Source organism: Nycticebus coucang, chromosome 4, assembly GCF_027406575.1.
Source record: "Nycticebus coucang isolate mNycCou1 chromosome 4, mNycCou1.pri, whole genome shotgun sequence".
NCBI classification, from domain to species: domain Eukaryota; kingdom Metazoa; phylum Chordata; class Mammalia; order Primates; family Lorisidae; genus Nycticebus; species Nycticebus coucang.
In genome coordinates, this window is record NC_069783.1 from 126022322 (window position 1) to 126044385 (window position 22064).

Genomic DNA, 22064 nt, shown 5'->3' on the forward strand with positions numbered 1-22064 from the left:
ACCCCCACCACTAACCCCTTTTCTCTTGCACCAGGTCTTCTGGGCCATTGGAACAGTGTTTGAGGTCATCCTGGCTGTGTTCGTGATGCCCAGCCTGGGCTGGCGCTGGCTGCTCATCTTCTCAGCTGTCCCACTCCTCCTCTTTGCTGTTCTGTGTTTTGTAGGTACCCTTTAAGAGATCTCAGCTTTTGCTACCTGGCACTCCACTGAACTCTGTACGTTGGTAGGGGTGTGGGGGAGAAGGACATCAAGCCACCTTTAATAAGGAAATGAGACAAGGGACCAAGGCCTGGGGTAGCCCCAGGGTGGGGTGTTACATTTTCTCCCGACAGACACTTCTAGGATGTGTTCTAGGGAGATAGCCAGGGATGAAAGGGTTTCATTTGTCCCATGATAGCAAGATCTATACTTAAAGTGACTTATTGGATTAGTTGGGACTCTTAAGTCAAAAGTGACAGAAACACAATTCAGGCTGGTTTGAGTAAAAGAGAGGAATAAATGCATTGCAGAGCATTAAATCTGGCTTCAGGCATGGCTAGTTCCAGAAGTTGAAATGAGCTCCCTCTCTTAGCCACACCCCCCATGAGATCAGGTCACATACTCATAATTTCATGTGCACATGCTTGAAACCTGTTAAAACCATCAGGGCACCAAAATAAGTTTGTAGATGGGCAGTTCTCATGTATGATAAATACCATAATAATTCCTGCTGATGACAATAATTATTAATAATTATTGAACTTAACTGTGTGTCAGGCTCTGTTCTAGGCTCGCTGCATGCATTATCATATTTATTCCTCCCAATAACCCTATGAGACAGGACTATGATGAACCCCTGTATTAGGGTGATACCAGCTGCTATAAAAAAAATAAAGCCCACAAATTCAGTAACTTAACACAGTAGGAATTTGTTTCTCACTAACAGAACAGTTCGGAATGACTTCTCGGGTTGGCAAGTGGCATTCCATGCCCAGGCTTTTTCCAACTGGTGGCTCTGCCATCCTCTATGGCTTTGGATTCTTCTACATGCAGACAAAAGGCTGGGGAGGAACTGGTGGAAACTGTACACTCACTTCTTAAATACCTTGGCTAGGAATAGTCTGCTCAAATACCATTGGTGAAAACAAGTCACGTGGTCTCACTTAGCTGCCCAGGGAGCTAGGAAATGTAATCCCGGTGTGGTGATTACACACCGAGCCTAGAACAGAGCCTGACACACAGTTAAGTTCAATAATTATTAATAACTATTGTCATTAGCAGGAATTATTATGGTATTTATCATACATGAGAACTGCCCATCTATAAACTTATTTTGGTGTCCTGATGGTTGTAACAGGTTTCAAGCATGTGCACATGAAATTATGAGTGTGTGACCTGATCTCACTGGGGGTGTGGCCACTTCCAAAGACAACTCTACACTATGGAAAGGGAAGCACAATTTTGGTGGACTTTAGCAATCTCTGCTACATCCTCATTTTACTGATCAGGAAACAAAAGCCCAGAGAGGCTGATTAACTCAGTAAAGGGCATACAGCAAATAAACAACAGAACTCTAAACAGAGTTGACTCCTGGTCTCATGCTTTGTCTAATATACCTGCTGTTTCATATGTAGCTGTTGCTCTATTTTTACAGAAATGCATTTATCTAGTCACCTGGGGTTGGGACTCTATTAGGCCTAAAAGTCTGATTTGTTTCTCTCTGTCTTGGACTGCGTTTGCAAGATGCTGAACACAGGTGAAGTTGTTTTAGGGGGATAGGCGTGAGATTTCTGATGATTGGTCTTAATTCAGCCCTCACTTGGAACTCTGAAAGCAGCACCAAATACCCTGTTTCCCCGAAAATAAGACAGTGTCTTATTTTAAGGTGTGCTCCCAAAGATGCGCTAGGTCTTATTTTCAGGGGACGTCTTATCTTTCCTGTAAGTAGGTCTTATTTTCGGAGGATGTCTTATTTTCGGGGAAACACGGTAATACTACTAGCAACAGTGACAATAACAATGATGACATTAACCCCTACTAGGTGCTGTGCTAGGCACTTTGCCTGGATTATCCCATTTAATCCTCTCAACAACCCCAAGAGGTATAATCTCTTATTATCCCAATTTTATGGATGAAGAAATAGGAGCACAGAAAAGTCTAATAATTGCATAGGGTCACACAATCAACATAAAAATTGGCAGAGCTGGGCTTTGAAGCCAGTTCTCTAATTTCAGAGTTCCCACCTAAAGACTCCACACATAGACAAGAGCATGTGGCTGGGAGGGGATGTTCTACTCCACCCTAACCAGCTGTGTATGGGTCTCCTGTTTCCCCCAGTGGCTACCAGAGAGTGCGAGGTACGATGTGCTGTCTGGGAACCAGGAAAAGGCAATCGCTACCTTAAAGAGAATAGCCACAGAAAATGGAGCTCCCATGCCACTGGGGAAACTCATCATCTCCAGACAGGTCAGTTCCCAGACCAACTTACTGGGTGGCAGGTGTATTGGTGTATGCTGTGGGGTGGGGCGTGCACGTGCATAGCAAGCACATGTATCCAGGGTTGTGTGTGTGTGTGCATCTGTATGTGTGTGTGTGTCTGCGCGCACGCATAGGTAGAACCTGCAAGGGGAATTTAGCAACTCCAATCTGTATGTTTACTGTCAAGTTCTATTGCAAATATGCTACCTGGAACATTTAGCCAGTGATTAGAGAAACGTAAGATCTGCTAATAGATCTGTAACTACTCCTGCTTTGGTTGCACCTTTCAGCACTGATGAAATGTGACTAGCAATTGTGACAGATCATATATGTAGTACAATATGTAGGCCGTGCCCTAAAACTACATTGGAATTTAGAGCCAGGAGATGAACACACCTGTTGTAGATGTTCCTGAGGGGAATCCATCATGGGGACGTTTATGAGCACCTGCTGCACATATGCACTGGCTACACACGTGGGAAGAAGGGGTACAGACTGCAGTCTCTGCCCTCAAGAATCATTCAAGTGGTTTGGAGAAACATGACAAACACCCTTAAGTAGACAACAGACTCTATAAAGAAATTATCTTTTAAAATAAAATTATATTTCTGGTTATTTCTATATTGTGCAAAGAGAACTGAATGGGATTTCAGCAGATTGGGAGGAGGTATTTGATCTGATGACTCAGAGGCCGGGGGACATACTTTGTGTATTTAGGGAACCACAGGGGCAGAGCAGAGGGTGTCCTGCAGGAGGTGCAGGAGGCCCCTTGGTTGCCTTTGGAGAGAGACCCATCCTGTGAATGGAGAAAGTACATCAAAGTGGCGTCAAATACGTATCCAAGGTAAAAGTTGCAATGGCAGGTACTCCACTTGTGAGTGTCACTTTAGAGCAGAGCTTGTTGCTCCCTTGGCCCCTCTTTGTGTTCCAGAGTAGCCAGCAACAGATGGAAGCAGGAAATGTCAGCTGGGGCAGGCCCATTAGCCTTGTGTCCAGAGGCAGCGAGGCCCACAGAGAGAGACCTCACTTCCCCTGGAGTGGTCCAGGAAGGCTGCAAAGAGGTGGTGAATCCCAAGACAAGCAAAAGAATAGAGAGGGGTTTTCAGAAGCATATCAAGCCTTCAAATTTAACTTTTCTGAATTAATTTGCCAAATGATCTATTTACCAAAAACATGTTTTAAGGATCATTCTTTCTGAATATGTTTAGTAAATAGGAATACATTATATTTTCATATATAAATATATAAATAAATACATTTATTCATCGATGTAGTTTTTCTGTAAAAACACCAATGAATCTATTTCTAAATATTGTACTACATATATTAATGCTCTATTACAAAGTATATTCAATAAATTCAAACCTCACATATAGTCATTAAACATGAAATATATTTAATGAATTTAATTTAATGAATATTATCTCCTTATTCAAGCATATATTACAAAATATTTTTATTCATGAAGACAATATTCATAAGTAGACTAAACCCCCCCATGACCTGTAATTTTCTTTTTAACTTTTAGCATGTTTTAATACATGATCATTTCTCAACCTGCTGCTAAGAAAAATATTTTGATTAAATATATATCTGAAAAGAATATAATCACAATTAGAGGATTATTATTATTTTTTTTTTTTTTAGACAGAGTCTCACTCTGTTGCCCAGGCTAGAGTGCTGTGGCCTTGCTCACAGCAACCTCAAACTCTTGGGTTCAAGCAATCCTCCTGCCTTGGCCTCCTAACTAGGACTACAAGTCCCTAACTGGGACTACAAGTGCCCACAACCACACCCAGCTAGTTTTTCTCTATTTAGTAGTGACAGTGTCTCTATCTTACTCAGGCTGGTCTCAAACTGAGCTCAAGCAATCCATCTGCCTGGCCTCCCAGAGTTCTAGGATCATAGGCGTGAGCCCATGATATCCTGGCCCAAAGGATATATTTTCAAAAGAACACATAAAGCCAAGATTCAATAAATTTGTAAATGATATAAAACTGGCAAATGGATCCTTTAGCTAATCAATGTTTTGACGAATTGTCCTTTGGCAAGTTGGTTTTTCAGTAAAGGAATCATTGCCGCTTTAAAGGAGAGAGAGAGAAAGAGAGAAAGAAGTGATTGGACTATGTGAAATCCCCCGGACTGCTTTTCTGCTCCCTGGCCCACAAAACTGCCCAAGGTCAGAGTGGGCCAGGCCTGAGGGCTTGCTTCCCAGTTCTGGGTTTCCAGGTTGGAGAGCATAACGTGGCTGCAGCCTATGGGATCAAGTCTCTGGACAGTGCTGGATCTGGCTGAAGGTGTTGGGTATCTAAATCCTATGAGTTTGAGTCCTGGGTTCTCAGAGCCTGCATGCCCTGCCCCCCAAAAACCTCCCTCCCAGCAGTAGTCTCAGGCGACCAGCCAGTGCCCCACACATCTTTGGGGTAGAGAATAAACACCATTTCCTTGTCTTGAAACAGGAAGACCGAGGCAAAATGAGGGACCTTTTCACACCCCACTTTAGATGGACAACTCTGTTGCTGTGGTTTATATGGTAAGAGCTGTTTGGTGACCACTTTGACCTCCTTCCACTTCTGTGCCCTGTTCAGGATTTTGTTTTCTGATGTACAGAAAAAACTTTGATCTCAGGCAGCGTTTGCAAATTTCATTAGTTTGAACATCACCCTCCTGATTTCTGCCACCTCTGGCAGTCATCTGTACTATTATTTTCTTAGTCTTTTTCTTTAGGTTGACTCACTTTTTACTCACTGAGGATCTTTGAAAAAGAAACTTCATATCTCTACTTCAAAGGAAAAAACACTTAATTGCAGTTATAGAAGGCAATCTTAAAGATAAATACAGCAAAAAGTAGCTAGATTGATTGTTCGCAGGGGCAAGGAGTTTTTGTGTTTAAGAAAGACTAAGAGAAAAGGGAGGTGTTAAGGATTCCATAGCACATAAGTGAGACTGGATATCATTCAAAAGAATGGAAAGGAAACTTAAAAGTGACTTCCCCCCCCCCCCACCATACAATTTCCTATTTATGTAGTATCAGTTCATCTTGCCTGGGGTACCACCAGTGGCACACAGCACATATTTTGGGATCTGCGGATTTGGTCAACATGGCCAATTTCAGAACTTCTAGTTCTGATCCAATTCAACTTTTCTTAAACACAGCTGTGGGAGGCTGAAGGAGGGGTGGCATTTGCAGAGAGTAATCACCGTAAGCTCCACGTGGAATCAAATTTCAGTCTTCTTTCCATCTCTTTGTACCAATTCATGAACATGGTATCAACAGTTTACAAATTGGCCTGGCTTAAGGCTTTGTGTTGTTTTTTAACCAATTCTCATTTTTCCTATTCACATTTGAGCAGAGGTGCTAATTAGCAGAGGAGTGTCCTGGAGGTAGTCAGTTACAAGAAAGAGGAGAAAAAAAGCTTTGAGAACTGGACTCCAGCTCTGCCCCTACATTCCTAGGAGCTGAATCAACTCACCAAGCATTTATTAAACACCTGCTGTGTGTCCAGTACAAGTGTGGAGTCCATAGGATTTTTTAGAAAGGAATGGGGGCAGGCCAGAGTTAAGAATACCTACCTTGGCAGCACCTGTAGCTCAGTCGGCAAGGGCTCCAGTCTCATACACCTAGGGTGATGGGTTCAAACTCAGTCCGGGTCTGCTAAGCAACAGTGACAACTGCAACCAAAAAGGTAGCCAGGCATTGTGGTGGGCGCCTATAGTCCCAGCTACTTGGGAGGCTGAGGCAAGAGAATCGCTTAAGCCCAAGAGTTGGAGGTTGCTGTGAGCTGTGATGTCATAACACTCTACTCAGGGCAACAGCTTGAGACTCTTGTCTCAAAAAAAAAAAAAAAAGAATACCTACTGTTGAATGTGTATATAGTTCATTTGGGCCAACACCACTTGAATACTGAAGCAATTAGAGACTAATTTTAGTGCACTGCAGAAGTTGCCAAATTTGCTAGTACAAATTGTAACCCAAAGAGGTTAATCACTGGCTTCTGATTCTGACTGAGTTCCTACAATACTATTTTATTGGATGGAAATATTCTGGCCCTGCAAACTTGAATATTCTTATTCCTGTGTCCATCAAGAATTGATAAACTGGGCGGCACCTGTGGCTCAAGGAGTAGGGCGCCGGTCCCATATGCTGGAGGTGGCAGGTTCAAACCGAGCCCCGGCCAAAAAAAAAAAAAAGAATTGATAAACTGTCTCATTCTGCTCTGAAATTATAAAATAATGTCCAAATTGACCAACTCAAACCAGAAGCCCTGACAGATGTCCACAAGATTGTTTTATCTCAAATTTTAGTCCCTAAAACTCTTTTCACTTCTTGCCAGTTGGATAAACAGCCTTGGAGGTGCTGTGTCTCTAGGACACAGGATCACTTCCCTTTTATCATATGATGCTGTTTACCTGTCATCTTCCTGCTCGAGGTCCCCAGTTAAACTCACAAAGACCCAGTGCCGCCCATAGACGGGTCCCTCCTGCTGTAGACACAGGCCCTTCCCAAAGGGATAGGAAAAGGGAACTTGCATTTCTCTGATCATTTCTTTACCTTTGTCACTTGCTTCTGGCAGGTTTTCCAATGCATTTTCTTACTACGGGTTAGTTCTGCTCACTACAGAACTGTTCCAGGCAGGAGACGTCTGCAGCAGTGAGTATGGTGGTTCTCTGTGCTGGCCAACTACCCCTGCAACTCCCAGTTCATAGAGTCACACAGGCATTCACATCCAGGGCTACGCCCTTATGGGGCCTGGCCTTACTTTATTTTCCAAGATGTTCTGGAAAGACCTGGGCAGTCTTGTCACAACAGAGCTAACATTAGCAGAGCCACATTGTACGTCAGGGTTTGGGCTCTGAAGTGAGCATTGTTAAAAGATAAGCCAAGGCGCCGTTAACATTTTGAAGAGTATATCTGAACAGACAGCAATTTCGTGAATCAGCAGAAAAGAGCTCAAGAAACAGAAAAATGGAACAAAAAGAGGATTGGTCATTTAAAAATGACTTTTCTTGTAGGGTTAAAATGGAAGGGACTTCCTTGTTATGCTAGCCCAGGTCACTCCCTTCATTTGAGTTTCCTTTTTCTGATGTGGGATGGAAAGTAGCCCCTTTCAAAGTTCAGTTTGATTTTGTTACTTAGCAAAAGTGACTCCAGTCTGATTTGGTCCAAGTTACTGGGCCCAGGGGCAGGAGGCTGGTCCAAAACAATGGCCTCCCATAAGCTTTAACAGAAGGTCACACCGAAAAGAGACAAAAAAAAAAAAAAAAAAAAAAAAAAGCTTAATTCGTTAAGGTGGAACTGTAGCCTTGACATCCTTTAGTAAAGGTTGGTGTTTTCTTACAGGTTAGGTTACTGTAAGTAAACTGGGTTTCAGTTTACTTATGCGAAACCCAGAATCCTGAGCTGTCTCAGTCTAATGCCCTCTGGATTAATTGTTTTTAACAGTACTTTAGGTGAAAACTGCATATAGGTTTAAATTATCACTGAAAATCTCCTAGCTCCCAAACCGCCATGGTATAGTACTCAGAGTTTTATGGAAATGATTGTGCAGCAATGCTAATGTGCACATTAACTCTGAGAACCAGGTTGGATCTCCACCCTGGATATATAATAGAATTCCATGGGAAGCTTTTAAACAATGCCCAGGCCGATTTAATGGGTATCTCAGGGGTGGAGGCTGGTGCTGGTGAAGCCCAGGCATTACAAATTTTTAAAAGCTCCCCAGGTGATTCTTTTGTTCACCTGGAAGTGAGACCCACTGGACAAAAGGAAGGAATAAAAAAGAAAGTTTCTATGCAGATGTCTGTGCTTTCAAACCATTCTGTCTTTAAAATAATACTAGATTCCTAGCACTGAACCCAGATTGGGGGATAAAGGAATCAAGTTCCTCCTTGTCTTCAAGGTTTGCCCAATTATCTGTTTTCATATTAAGCCTCTATAATCTTAGTTAATAGCTTTTTAATAGTTTTGTTTACTGGTATAACCATTTAGTGAGACAGTGGAGTCACATCTCAGGTTAAATGCTCTGCAGAAGTGCCTTAGTGTAGATAGATCAACTATAGGGTTTGGTATTGACTGAGCATAGGTTGCATCCCCTAATAGTGGTGCTTCAACTAAGCAAAGGATGCAGAGGAATGTTAAAAAGCAGGGGTTGGCAAACTTTTTCTATAAAGGTCCAGAAAGTAAGTATTTTAGTCTTAGTGGGCCATGCAACTCTGCCCTTTGTAATAGGAAAGCATCTATGGGCAATATGTAAATGAATAAGCATGCTTGTTTCAACCTTATTTATGAACACAGATTGGAATTTTGTATAATTATTTTTTATTTTTTTATTTTTTTTATTTTTTGCAGTTTTTTTGGGGGGGTCAGGGCTGGGTTTGAACCCGCCACCTCCCGTATATGGGGCCGGCATCCTACTCCTTTGAGCCATAGGTGCCACCCGAATTTTGTATAATTTTTATGCCTCAGAAATAAAAATAAAATCCTAACCAACTGAATAGACCCCCTTTTGTCCCAGGTTACCTGTGAGAAACCTTTACAACTGAGTTTGATGGGAGGTTGGACATGCCTTGTTATACTCCCCTCCCTTACTAAAGGCTATTAGGGTTAAAGAGCAACCCATCCTTTTAAAAGCATTCTTCATTGCTGATTTCAACCAACCTCCTGAAGCTGCTCTTCCTTTCAATATAACAGTGGACTGGCATCCTTCCTGATAAGAGGCCACAACTTTGGCGCATTTCTGACCAGTCTACAGAGGCTGCACACAGAGGGCCTTCATGTTCTCTGCTTCATCTTTGACATATGAAGATTAATTGTAATATATTTAAACGTTAGGTCTCCACCTCCAGGTGAACACTGGGACTCATGTTGCATACATGTTAGCCTCCTATGCACACGCACACCTCCCCTTCACAAATATTCATAGCTCCTCTCATAACCTGTTGAATATGTATACTTAGCCAACCCACTCAGTATAAATATCCTGTTTTATCTTTCCCTCCTCTAAGTCAGTGGTTCTCAACCTTCCTAATGCTACAATGTACTTTCATTGTTACAAAGGGGTCACGACCCACAGGTTGAGAACCGTTGCCCAAGGCTGTGTTTCCCAGTCTATCTACAGGATGACCGAACTGTAGGCTACAACCCTTTGTGATAAGTAAACCTCTCCTTTCCAAGTTTTTGAACCTCATGAGTCTTCAGTTGACAGCCTCGTGAATTCCTCTTTTGATTCCTAAAAATCATTTGAAAATTTAAAAAACAAACCAGTTGTGGCGAGGTGTGCCTGTAGTCTCAGCTACTTGGGAGGCTGAGGCAGGAAGATCACTTAAGCCTAGGAGTTTGAGGCTGTAGTGAGCTATAATTGCACCACTGCACTCTAGCCTGGGTGACACAGTGAGACCTTATGTCTTGAAAGAGAAAAGAAAAAAAAGAAAGGAAAAGAAAAGAAACGAAAAAAATATAAAAACTATTTTTAGCAAATGGGCCAGGAAAAAAAAAGGCAGGAGATCAGATTTGACCCAGAGGCCAGAGTTTGCCAACCCCCTGTTAAAAAGCTCTCTTGTATACCTGAGTGGAAAAGTGATACTGTGGAACAAACCCCAAACTGGAAATCAGGAGAATTGAATTCTGGCACCAAGCAGCTGTGCAACCTTGGGAAAATAATTTGTTCAGTAAGTATTTTCTATATGCCAAGTACAGGTCTAGGGGTTAGTGTCAAATAAAACTATAGCCAGACAGAAGTTAAAGTGGTGAAGGCAAATTTTATTCAGGAACTATTGCAATAGAGGAAGAGAGACTTCACTATAGAACTGAGCTCCATTGTGAATATGACAAGGACAAATGGAGATCTATAGCCAAGGAGCAGGTGGGCACAGTGACTCATGCCTGTAATCCCCGCTGCTCAGGAGGCTGAGGCAGAAGAATCACATTGAAGCCAGGGGTTTGTGTCCAGCACAAGCAACAGAGTGAAATCCCCCATTTCGAAAAAAAGAAAAAAAAAATATATATATAAGCAAGGAGCAAGGTAAGAGGTCATTGGATGGAAAATTACTAAGAAGAAACTTTAAGGATAAGATTGTTTCTGGTTAACCCAAGTTGATAGGATTATTTCTGACCGTCGGTGTGGGAGAGAAAAATAACTTTACCCAGCGTAGGTTCATGGCTGAGATCCCTTATAGCAAAATACAAAAAGCATGTAAACTTACTTAATTCAATTTTATGTGATACATGAGCCTTTACAAGGAAATGAAGACCTGAAGAAATGGTTAAATCTGAGTATTTTTATGCCATGTTTGATGAAGAATGAAGAGTCTTGAAGAAATGTGATAGAACAAAGGGTGTTATCTAATGCTAATAAAGTGGGAGAGAGTTAGCAAGCCCTGTTTGTTCAGATTATTCTCTGTCCGGGATCCTTAGTGATAAAGATGCTCATTTCCTCTGGGAATGGGAAAAGCATCACCCTTTCCCTCACATTTCTTCAATATGCCATGGTGCTACATTTTGGGGTAGCATGTCCTGAGCCCCATTAAGGTGATAAGATATCAAGGATGGGCGATCAGGAATTTGATGAAATATCAAGGGGTAGGCATTGTTAAAGGAAAAACATGCGGCACATTAAATTTCTCAGAATTTAATCAAAGAATGATTCCTGAATCAGGCAGCACACAACCCCCACCCCCAATTCAAAGTGACTCCACATTACTGTTAGGTCGGAGAGGACTTATGAACAGAAAGAGGGAAATGACATCATGTTCTTCTGACTCTTCTACCTGAAAAAAAAATAGGTATTAAAAAAGGGGGGTGAAAATAGTGGGTTGGCATGGGCACACACCACATGCTGGGTTCAAACCAGGCCTGGGCCTGCTAAACAAAAAAATAGCCAGGCATTGTTGTAAACAACTGTAATCCCAGCTACTAGGGAAGCTGAGGCAAGAGAATCACTTGAGTCCAAGAGTTTGAGGTTGCTATGAACTATGACGCCACGGTTCTCTATTGAGGGTGACAAAAAAAAAAAAGAAAAAACAATGAAAATACCATGCAGAAAACAGAAGTGAGATACAGAAACAGCTGGATTGGTTATGGCTTGGCATTCACCTTATTTGAAACCAGTTTGAACAACTGGTTGCCTGTGATTGGCCAAAACTTAGTGATTAGCACAAGAGTAGGTTGCAATCTGTTTACACATTCAGTTAAGTTGTAGTTCATTATGTATGGAGAAACCTTTAGGCAGAACTTAAAATATGTAAGATGGAAGCTTTAGGCTAAACATAATTTGACAGCAATTTCACTAGACTGATCTAGCATTATCCTGCTAAAACTAGACAGAGCCCAGAGTGGGAATGAGTCAAAAACAAAGAAGGGTTCAGAGGAGATTGACCAAAGTTCAAAGTCGCTCTCTTCAACCAAAAGTCAAATATCCCTGCTCTGTGAGCTTATATTTTGGTGGAAGTGAGGGGTGTGTAGCATAATAATAAATTATATATTTATTTTAAAAGATAAAAAATCATACCTCTCATACAAATATAACATGAATACATATCAAAGATTTGACTAATTCATTAATAAATAAATCAGTCATTAAGAACTATGAAAATCTGAGATTTTTAACTATTGGTAAGCTAACAAGTCGGCCTTATACAGTTTCCACAGGTACTAACAGAAGACACGACATTCCTGGGTCAGAACAAAGAACTTGATTACTCCCAGCAAGGACAGTAGGCAGAGGATCAGTATCATCTTATGACATTTTCTTGAGCCCCAATTCTCATAGGGTTACATGAAGAGAGATTACTTTATTACATGTGAAAATAGTGGTTTGTGTGACAAGAGAGGAACCCTGAGCTTATACTAGATGGATATGAGAAGGTGAGATTTAAAGATTTGAAAGAAGTGAGGAAATTAGTCATGGGGATATATAGAGAGCAATCCAGGAAAAGGGAGCAGCCAATGCAAAGGTCCTGAGGCAGGAGCACGCCTTGCTTGTTGAAAGAATAGCAAAACCAATGTGGCCAGAGTAGAGTGAGTGGGGCAACAGAAAAAGACATAGATGATGACATTAAGGACGTGCAGGGTGCCAGACAATATAATGCCTTAGAGGCTTTTTAAGGATTTTGGTTTTTACTCTGTGTGACATGGAAGGTCGCTGCAGAGTTTTAAGCAGAAGAATGAAAGTGATCTGACTTAGGTTTTGAAAGGATCCCTTTGACTGAGGTGTTGGAAGTAGACCATGGTGGGGGCTGGGAAGATGGGCACAGGTATAGTAGCAGGTGGACTATTTGGGAAGTTGTTATGGTGATCTAGGTGAGACATGATGGAGGCTCCCACCAAAAATTCAGCAGCAGAAGTGTCCCTTGGTGAGACACACACAGGTGATCAATCCTATTCTGAGATATTTTGAAGGTTGAGCAGACGGGATCTGCTGATAGATTGTGCCTGGGGTACAACAGAAAAAAGAAGATTCAAGAGTGTCTCCAGGGCTTTCTACCTGAGCAACCAGAAGGACTGATTTGCCACTACTTGACATGGGGAAACTGTGGGAAGAGCAAGTTTGGGGGATGCTCTCTTTGAGTATTATCTGCTAAGTGACTGGTTCAGATAGATGTCACCCTCCTGTGTCTTAGTTCCTTGGTCCTGTATAACTTCAGACTGAGTAGTTTATCAACTATAGAAATGTATTGCCCACCTATCTGGAGGCTGGGGAGTCTACGATCAGGCAACAGATTCAGGATCTGGTGATGGCTGTGTGCTTTATAGATGGCATCTTCTTGCAGCATCCTCAGACATTTTCTCACATGTAGGAGGGCCAGGTGCTCCCTACACCCTGTCTTACAAGGGCACTAATCTCATCCAAAGGCCCCACCTCCTAATGCCACCACACGATGGTTGGGTTTCAACATGAATTTTGGCAGGGGTACATTTCAGACCCTAGCACCTTTGCCTTTAAGAGACCTGTCCTATAGTTTGAGAATAAAGCAAGGAAGAAAGCCATGTCGAGTGCATCCTTCATTATTAACTCAGCCTGAACTGGGGCTGAGACTTTTTTATTTCCATTGGCCACTGGGTTTCACTCTGATGTGCTTTCAATAAAAAGGAGGCAGTGTGAGGATATGTACAGGTAATAAGCATGTATTAGTTATCTCTTGCTGTGTTACAACATTGCCACAAACTCAGTAGCCAGAACCAACACACACTTATTTTCACGTACACATAGTTTCTGTAGAGTAGGAGTCAGGGCACAAATTAGCTGGTTCCTTTGCAAGGCTGCAATCAAGACATCAGCCAGGACTGGGTTTTCAACTAGAGCAGTGGTTCTCAACCTTCCTAATGTCACAATGTATTTTCATTGTTACAAAGGGGTCGCAACCCACAGAACTGCTGAAATAGAGGCTCCAAGGTAAAAGGATCCTCTGCCCACTTACGTAGTTTGTTGGTAGCTTGGAATTCCTTGTGGTAGTTGGACCAAGAGCTTCAGATGCTTGCTGACTGTCAACTGAGGCTGCCCTCAGTTCTTTGCTATAATGGTTACCAACATGGCCACTTGCTCCTTCACAGTCATCAAAGGAGACGGACTCAACAAGATGGGCATTGCAAACTTATGTAATACAGTCACATATGTCCCATCCCCTTTGCTGTACTCGTGGCCAGGAGCAAGTCACAGCCTCAAAGGGAGGGGCTTACACTAGAGTGTGAGTACCAGGATGTGGGTGGGTGGGGGATCAGAGGAGTAGAGTTTGTCTGCCAAAAAAACACGTGCTCTGTGCCAAATCTGGGCTAACACATTTGTACACATTGCCTACTCTTGTTCTCTCAGCCACCTTGCACAGTGGGTTTATTAGCCCCAGTTTTATGTGGAACTCATACCCAGGGAAGGAGATACTAGGAGAAGGAAGGTATGCTTCAAAGCTGTGTGTGACTCTTCCTCTCTTCCCCCTGCTCCAGTCTCCAATCAGAAGAAGGCAGTAGAGGCAAAATGCAGCCTGGCCTGTGAGTACCTGAGTGAGGAGGATTACATGGACTTGCTATGGACCACCCTCTCTGAGTTCCCAGGTGAGGGACCTGTGCAAAGGGTAGCTGGGGCAGAGAAGCCTGATAATGTGACATTTGTTCACCTGGTGGCTCTGTGTGTGCCACCTGGAAGCAAATTCTATTTCTAGGTCAGCCAGATAATTTTTTTTTTTCAATTCTTCATGGTCAAGAACTGTGAAAGGTCTAAGATTTTACTCAACCTGAAGATTAACAAGTTAAGCTGCCCAGTTTCGGGCATGTTAGTAAAAGACATGAGATTACTGGGTCAGAGACAAAAGTCTATTTGTCTTTTGTCTATTTGTCAATGATCTATTGCAGTAAGCAGCATACTGAAATTCAGGTCCTTCTCTTCTTTATTTATTATGTTGACTATTTTATTTGTTTTTGTTCACTGATGCATCCCATACTCCTAAAACAGATCCTGACACACAGTAGGCACTTAGTTTATTGACTAAATGAATGTGGAGATGAGATTATTAACAGCATTTACTTTAGAGGATTGTTTTGATAATTAAATATAATAGGTATAAAAACACTTTACCCAAATTGAATTATTATTAATAATAAGTGCTATGCTCTACTACCTCTACTGAGGTAGAGTGTGTTATTTTTTTAGTCCCACTTTAGTCTTCATTTATAGATGAAGAAACTAAAGTTCAGCAAGTTAGAGGAAAGTGGAGGCATCAGAACCTAGGTGTTTCTGACTCCCAGTACAGGTACTCAGTGGACACCATCATTCAGGCACCTCTTGGTGTCTGTATTTGTTACCTATTTCCTTGTAACAAATTGGCCCAAAATGTAGTGGCTTAAAGCAACACACACTCATCTCACACTTTCTATGGGTCAAAAGTCCAGGAGTAGTTCACCTAGGTCCTCTGCTTCAGTGTATTTCACATGGCTATAATCAAGGAGTTGGCCTAGGTTCCATGGTCTCATCTGAAAGCTCAACTGAGGCAGGATTTGCTTCCATGCTCACTCACATGGTTGTTGGCAGGATCCAATTCCTTTAGGGGTTGTTGGACCATAGGCCTCAGTTTTGTGCTGGCTGTTAGCCAGAGATCTACCTTCAGTTCCTCACCAGGTGGTTTCTCTATCAAGGCAAGCACACAAGAAGAGCCAGAGAGAGAGAATGCCAGCAAAACAGGCATCACAGTCTTTTATAACCTAATCTCAGAAGTGACATTCCATCACTTTTACTATCTTCTGGTCCATAGGAATGAGCATTAGGTCTAGCCCACTGTTGGCCTGGGGGTTGGGAGGGATGATATGGGATGTGCATACCAGGGCAGGGGTCATTGGGAACCACACTGGAACCTGCCTGCCATGCCCTGCTCCTCTCCCAGGTGTCCTCGTGACTCTGTGGATCATTGACCGCCTAGGCCGCAAGAAGACGATGGCCCTGTGCTTCGCCATCTTTTCCTTCTGCAGCCTCCTGCTGTTCATCTGTGTTGGAAGGTGCGTTATCTGGCTCAGGGTTGGGACCTCTGATGTGGGTGGGGGCAAGATGGTGCTTTGACCCCAGTTTTGAGCTAATGGGCGGCGCCTGTGGCTCAGTGAGTAGGGCGCCGGCCCCATATGCCGAGGGTGGCGGGTTCGAACCCAGCCCCGGCCAAATTGCAACAAAAAATAGCCGGGCGTTGTGGCGGGCGCCTGTGGTCCCCGCTGCTCGGGAGGCTGGGGCAAGAGAATCGCGTAAGCCCAGGAGCTGGAGGTTGCTGTGAGCTGTGTGACGCCACGGCACTCTACCGAGGGCGGTACAGTGAGACCCTGTCTCTACAAAAAAAAAAAAAAAATTTAGACTTTTGACATCACCTCCCAATGAGATCATACATGTAGCCATTTAATTTATATGTGTGTTGAGTGTCAATTTGTTCAATGGAAATATTTCAAACAGACCTGTTTTATAATCCCATTTTGGCATTTTTCTATCTACCAAGACCCTCAAAAAATAGAAGTAGACTATGCCTCTCTGAACGGGTCCCAGACCAAATACAATGAGGAATCTGTGGGCCACATCTTGGTTTGAGGAAGATTGGGAGATGTAGCTTAAACCCAGAAATGTTGATGTTCTGGGACATCTATAGAACAATGGAACAGAGGGCTGGGAGCCAGAATTAAACTAAAAATATTGCATACTAGTTTACTTTCCCTAGCACAGCGGGTTCCTGGCTCCAATCCTGTTCCAAGAAGTTCCTGTCTGGGCTTTCAATTATTTATATCACTTCTCTCCAATCTTGGCCCCAACCTGGGCACCAGAGATGTCCCAATCTCTCAGCCTGATGCTTTGGAGAATGACAATTTTACAAAAGCAGGCCTTTTGAGGTGGTCCTGGAATATGTGTGTCTGCATTGAATGTGTACCTGCAGCGGGGGTGTGGGAGGGGTGTGTGGGTGTGTGGGGGGGGTTGGCATTTGCCAATTTGCTAAGGTGTAAATTTTGTCTGGGAAGACAGAACTTTGCTGAAACAAACAGAAAAAAAAAATCATCATCTGCTTTTCCTCCCTCCCTAGAAATGTGCTTACTCTGTTACTCTTCGTTGCAAGAGCATTTATTTCTGGAGGCTTTCAAGCAGCCTATGTTTACACACCTGAGGTAGGAGGGGTGTTTGGGAACAGCTGGGGCTGGGAGGTGATAAACTCAAACTGGACTGAGCAGAATGAAATTTGTCCTGGGGGTTGAGTGGTGACTGTGAACCCTTAAGTGAGCCTCCCACCTCAACCTCCCAGAGTGCTAGGATTACAGGCATGAGCCACCATGCCCACCTAAGAAGAGTTTTATAAAGAAACTAGTTACAACCTGTGGGGTGGAGATTAGGGAAACCAACAAGTGACAGGTGAGGGGGCTGAGAGAACTGCCACCCAAGGTCAGTGCAGAGAAGGGAGGGGGCTGCACAGAATCTCAAGAGAGAGTTGTGTGTGATCTTTAGTTGAAGGACATGAGGAAAATTCACATTTCAGTATTCATTAATAAAGTTTTATTAGAACGCACCATGCCCTTTCATTTACTAATATTGTGTCTACACTGCTTTTGTGCTACATTAGTGAAGTTGAGTACTTGCCAGAAACCATATGGCCCTCAAAGTCCAAAATATTTACTTTCTGTAATTTGGAAAAAGTCTGCTAATCCTGGCTTTAACTAAAGTAGCTGGCTACTTGTGACAATAAAGAATGGGTTAAATAAATGATAAATGATAGAATTCTGTGTAGCTGATAGAAGACAAATACGGACATGGGAAATATTCACAGTCTTTTTCTAAAAGACAAATAGTCTTCAAAGTAGCATGTACAGAAGTATCTCGTGGATAAAATGATATCCTGTCTGGGATTTGCTTCAGTGTAACTCAGGAGAGGAAGAAGATAAGAGAGGTATACCTAAAACAAGCACAGGTCACAGGGCTTGATACTAGGGAATTTATTACCCACTCTACTTGAGTCTATTCTCAAAATTCTCCATATTAGAAAGAAAAATAGTATAATAATACTAATTCTTTTTTTTTCTTTTCTTTTCTTTCTTTTTTTTTTTTATTGTTGGGGATTCATCAAGGGTACAAGAAAACAGGTTACACTGATTGCATTTGTTAGGCAAAGTCCCTCTTGCAATCATGTCTTGCCCCCCAAAGGTGTGGCACACACCAAGGCCCCACCCCCTCCCTCCTTCCCTCTCTCTGCTCTTCCTTTCCCCAACCCCCACCATGACCTTAATTGTCATTAATTGTCCTCATATCAAAATTGAGTACATAGGATTCATGCTTCTCCATTCTTGTGATGCTTTACTAAGAATAATGTCTTCCACGTCCATCCAGGTTAATACGAAGGATGGAAAGGCTTCACTTTTTAATGGCTGAATAGTATTCCATGGTATACATATACCACAGCTTGTTAATCCATTCCTGGGTTGGTGAGCATTTGGGCTGTTTCCACATTTTGGCGATTGTAAATTGAGCTGCAGTAAACAGTCTAGTGCAAGTGTCCTTATGATAGAAGGATTTTTTTTCCTCTTGGGTAGATGCCCAGTAATGGGATTGCAGGATCAAAAGGGAGGGTTAGCTTGAGTGCTTTGAGGTTTCTCCATACTTCCTTCCAGAAAGGTTGTACTAGCTTGCAATCCCACCAGCAGTGTAAAAGTGTTCCCTTCTCTCCACATCCACGCCAGCATCTGCAGTTTTGAGATTTTGTGATGTGGGCCATTCTTGCTGGGGTTAGATTATATCTCAGGGTGGTTTTGATTTGCATTTCTTTAATATATAGGGATGATGAACATTTTTTCATATGTTTGTTAGCCATTCGTCTGTCATCTTTAGAGAAGGTTCTATTCATGTCTCTTGCCCATTGATATATGGGATTGTTGGCTTTTTTCATGTGGATTAATTTGAGTTCTCTATAGATCCTAGTTATGAAGCTTTCTGATTCAAAATATGCAAATATCCTTTCCCATTGTGTAGGTTGTCTCTTTGCTTTGGTTGTTGTCTCCTTAATTGTACATTAAGCTTTTCAGTTTAATGAAGTCCCATTTGTTTATTTTTTTGTTGTTGCAATTGCCATGGCAGTCTTCTTCATGAAGTCTTTCCCCAGGCCAATGTTTTCCAGTGTTTTTCCTATGCTTTCTTGGAGGATTTTTATTGTTTCATGCCTTAAATTTAAGTCCTTTATCCATTTTGAATCAATTTTTGTGAGTGGGGAAAGGTGTGGGTCCAGTTTCAGTCTTCTGCATGTAGATATCCAATTCTCCCAACATCATTTATTGAATAGGAAGTCTTTCCCCCAAGTTAAGTTCTTCTTTGTTTTATTGAAGATTAGGTGGTTGTAAAATGTTAGTTTCATTTCCTGGTTTTCTATTCAATTCCAAGTATCTATGTCTCTATTTTTGTGCCAGTACCATGCTGTCTTGACCTCTATGGCTTTGTAGTACAGCCTAAAATCTGGTATGCTGATGCCCCCAGCTTTATTTTTATTACTAAGAACTGCCTTAGCTATACAGGTTTTTTTCTGGTTCCATACAAAATGCAGAATCATTTTTTCCAGATCTTGAAAGTACAATGTTGGTATTTTAATAGGAATGGCATTGAATAGGTAGATTGCTTTGGGAAGTGTAGACATTTTAACGATGTTGATTCTTCTCAGCCATGAGCATGATATGTTCTTCCATTTGTTAATATCCTCTGCTATTTCCTTTCTGAAGATTTCATAATTTTTTTTATAGAGGTCCTTCACCTCCTTTGTTAGGTATATTCCTAGGTATTTCATTTTCTTTGACACTATAGTGAAGGTAGTTGTGTCCCTAATTAGCTTCTCATCTTGACTGTTATTGGTGTACACAAAGGCTACTGACTTGTGGACATTGATTTTATATCCTGAAACATTACTGTATTTTTTGATGACTTCTAGGAGTCTTGTGGTTGAGTCTTTGGGGTTCTCTAAGTATAAGATCATGTCGTCAGCAAAGAGGGAGAGTTTGACCTCCTCTGCTCCCATTTGGATTCCCTTTATTTCTTTGTCTTGCCTAATTGTATTGGCTAGAACTTCCAGCACTACGTTGAATAGTAAAGGTGACAGAGGACAACCTTGTCTGGTTCCAGTTCTAAGAGGAAAAGCTTTCAGTTTTACTCCATTCAGTAAAATATTGGCTGTGGGTTTGTCATAGATAGCTTCAATCAGTTTCAGAAATGTGCCACCTATGCATATACTCTTCAGTGTTCTAATTAGAAAAGGATGCTGGATTTTATTGAATGCTTTTTCTGCGTCTATTGAGAGGATCATATGGTCTTTCTTTTTGCTTCTGTTAATATGGTAGATAACGTTTATGGACTTGCATATGTTAAACCAGCCTTGCATCCCAGGAATGAAACCTACTTATCATGATGTATGACTTTTTTGATGATAAGCTGTAATCTATTGGCTAGGATTTTGTTGAGAATTTTTGCATCTATATTCATGAGTGAAATTGGTCTGAAATTCTCCTTTTTAGTTGGGTCTTTTCCTGGTTTTAGTATCAGGGTGATGTTTGCTTTGTAGAATGTATTGGGGAATATTCCTTCCTCTTCAATTTTTTGGAATAATTTCTGCAGTACAGGAATAAGTTCTTAAAGATTTTTTTTTTTTTTTTGTGGAGACAGAGTCTCACTTTATGGCCTTCAGTAGAGTGCCATGGCATCACACAGCTCACAGCAACCTCCAACTCCTGGGCTTAAGCGATTCTCTTGCCTCAGCCTCCCGAGTAGCTGGGACTACAGGCGCCCGCCACAACACCCAGCTATTTTTTGGTTGCAGTTCAGCCGGGGCCGGGTTTGAACCCACCACCCTCGGTATATGGGGCCGGCGCCTTACTGACTGAGCCACAGGCGCCACCCCTTCCTAAAAGGTTTGATGGAATTCTGTGTGAAGCCATCTGGACCAGGGCATTTTTTGGTTGGAAGCTTTTTTATTGTTTCTTTAATCTCAGTACTTGAAATTGGTCTGTTCCGGAGCTCTATTTCTTCCTGGCTGAGTCTAGGGAGAAGGTGTGATTCCATTATTGATCCATTTCCTTCACATTGTCAAATTTCTGGGCATGGAGTTTCTGGTAGTATTCAGAGATGATCTCTTGTATCTCTGTGGCATCAGTTGTTATTTCCCCTTTAACATTTCTGATTCAGGTTACTAGAGATTTTACTTTTCTATTTGTAGTTATTCTGGCCAAAGGTTTATCTATTTTATTTATTTTTTTAAAAAACCAACTCCTTGTTTCCTTAATGATTCTTTTGTTTTCAATTTCATTGATCTCTGATTTAATTTTGGATATTTCTTTTATTCTACTGGATTTAGGCTTAGATTGTTCTTCTTTTTCCAATTCAATAGATGGCTTTTGAGTTTGTTGATGCGCTTGCTTTCTGTTTTTTGAATGTAGGCATCTAAAGCAACAAATTTTCCTCTCAAAACTGCTTTTGCAGTATCCCACAGGTTTGGGTAGCTTGTGTCTTCATTGTTTTTATGCTCAAGGAAGTTAATGATTTACTGTTTTATTTCTTCCTGCACCCATCTGTTATTCAACAGAAGGTTGTTTAATTTCCATGCCTTTGTGTGGGGTCAAAAGTTTTTGTTAGAGTTGAGTTCCACCTTTAGTGCCTTATGGGCTGAGAAGATACAAGGTAAAATTTCAATTCTTTTGATTCTGTTGATATTTGTTTTATGTCCCAGGATATGATCAATTTTGGAGAATGTTCCATGGGGTGATGAGAAGAATGTATATTCTTTATCTTTGGGGTGGATATGCGTCTATCAAGCACAGTTGTTTTAGGGTCTCATTTAAATCTCTTATATCTTTGTTTAATTTCTGTTTAGAGGATCTGTCCAGCTCTGTAAGAGGAGTGTTAAAGTCCCCTGTTATGATGGTATTATCAGATATCATATTGCTCAGACTGAGTAAGGTCTGTTTCAAGAATCTGGGAGCATTTAAATTGGGTGCATAAATATTTAGAATTGAAACGTCTTCTTGTCGTATTTTTCCCCTGACCAATATAAAGTGGCCATCTTTGTCTTTTTTGACTTTAGTTGCTTTAAATCCACATGTATCTGAAAATAAGATTGCAGCACCTGTTTTCTTCTGAATT

At 41.7% G+C, this 22064-nt stretch overlaps 1 protein-coding gene across 1 annotated transcript in view; it reads left to right on the forward strand.

Annotated features, from left to right (window-relative positions):
* The window catches only part of SVOP (SV2 related protein), a 115312-nt gene that overhangs the window by 87470 nt on the left and 5778 nt on the right, over positions 1-22064 (forward strand). Inside the window, exons 8-14 of the mRNA XM_053588592.1 lie at positions 35-160; positions 2317-2445; positions 4917-4990; positions 7032-7108; positions 14393-14500; positions 15823-15934; positions 16990-17071. Coding sequence (XP_053444567.1) covers positions 35-160; positions 2317-2445; positions 4917-4990; positions 7032-7108; positions 14393-14500; positions 15823-15934; positions 16990-17071 — 708 coding nt within the window. The remainder of the gene's footprint in view (positions 1-34; positions 161-2316; positions 2446-4916; positions 4991-7031; positions 7109-14392; positions 14501-15822; positions 15935-16989; positions 17072-22064) is intronic.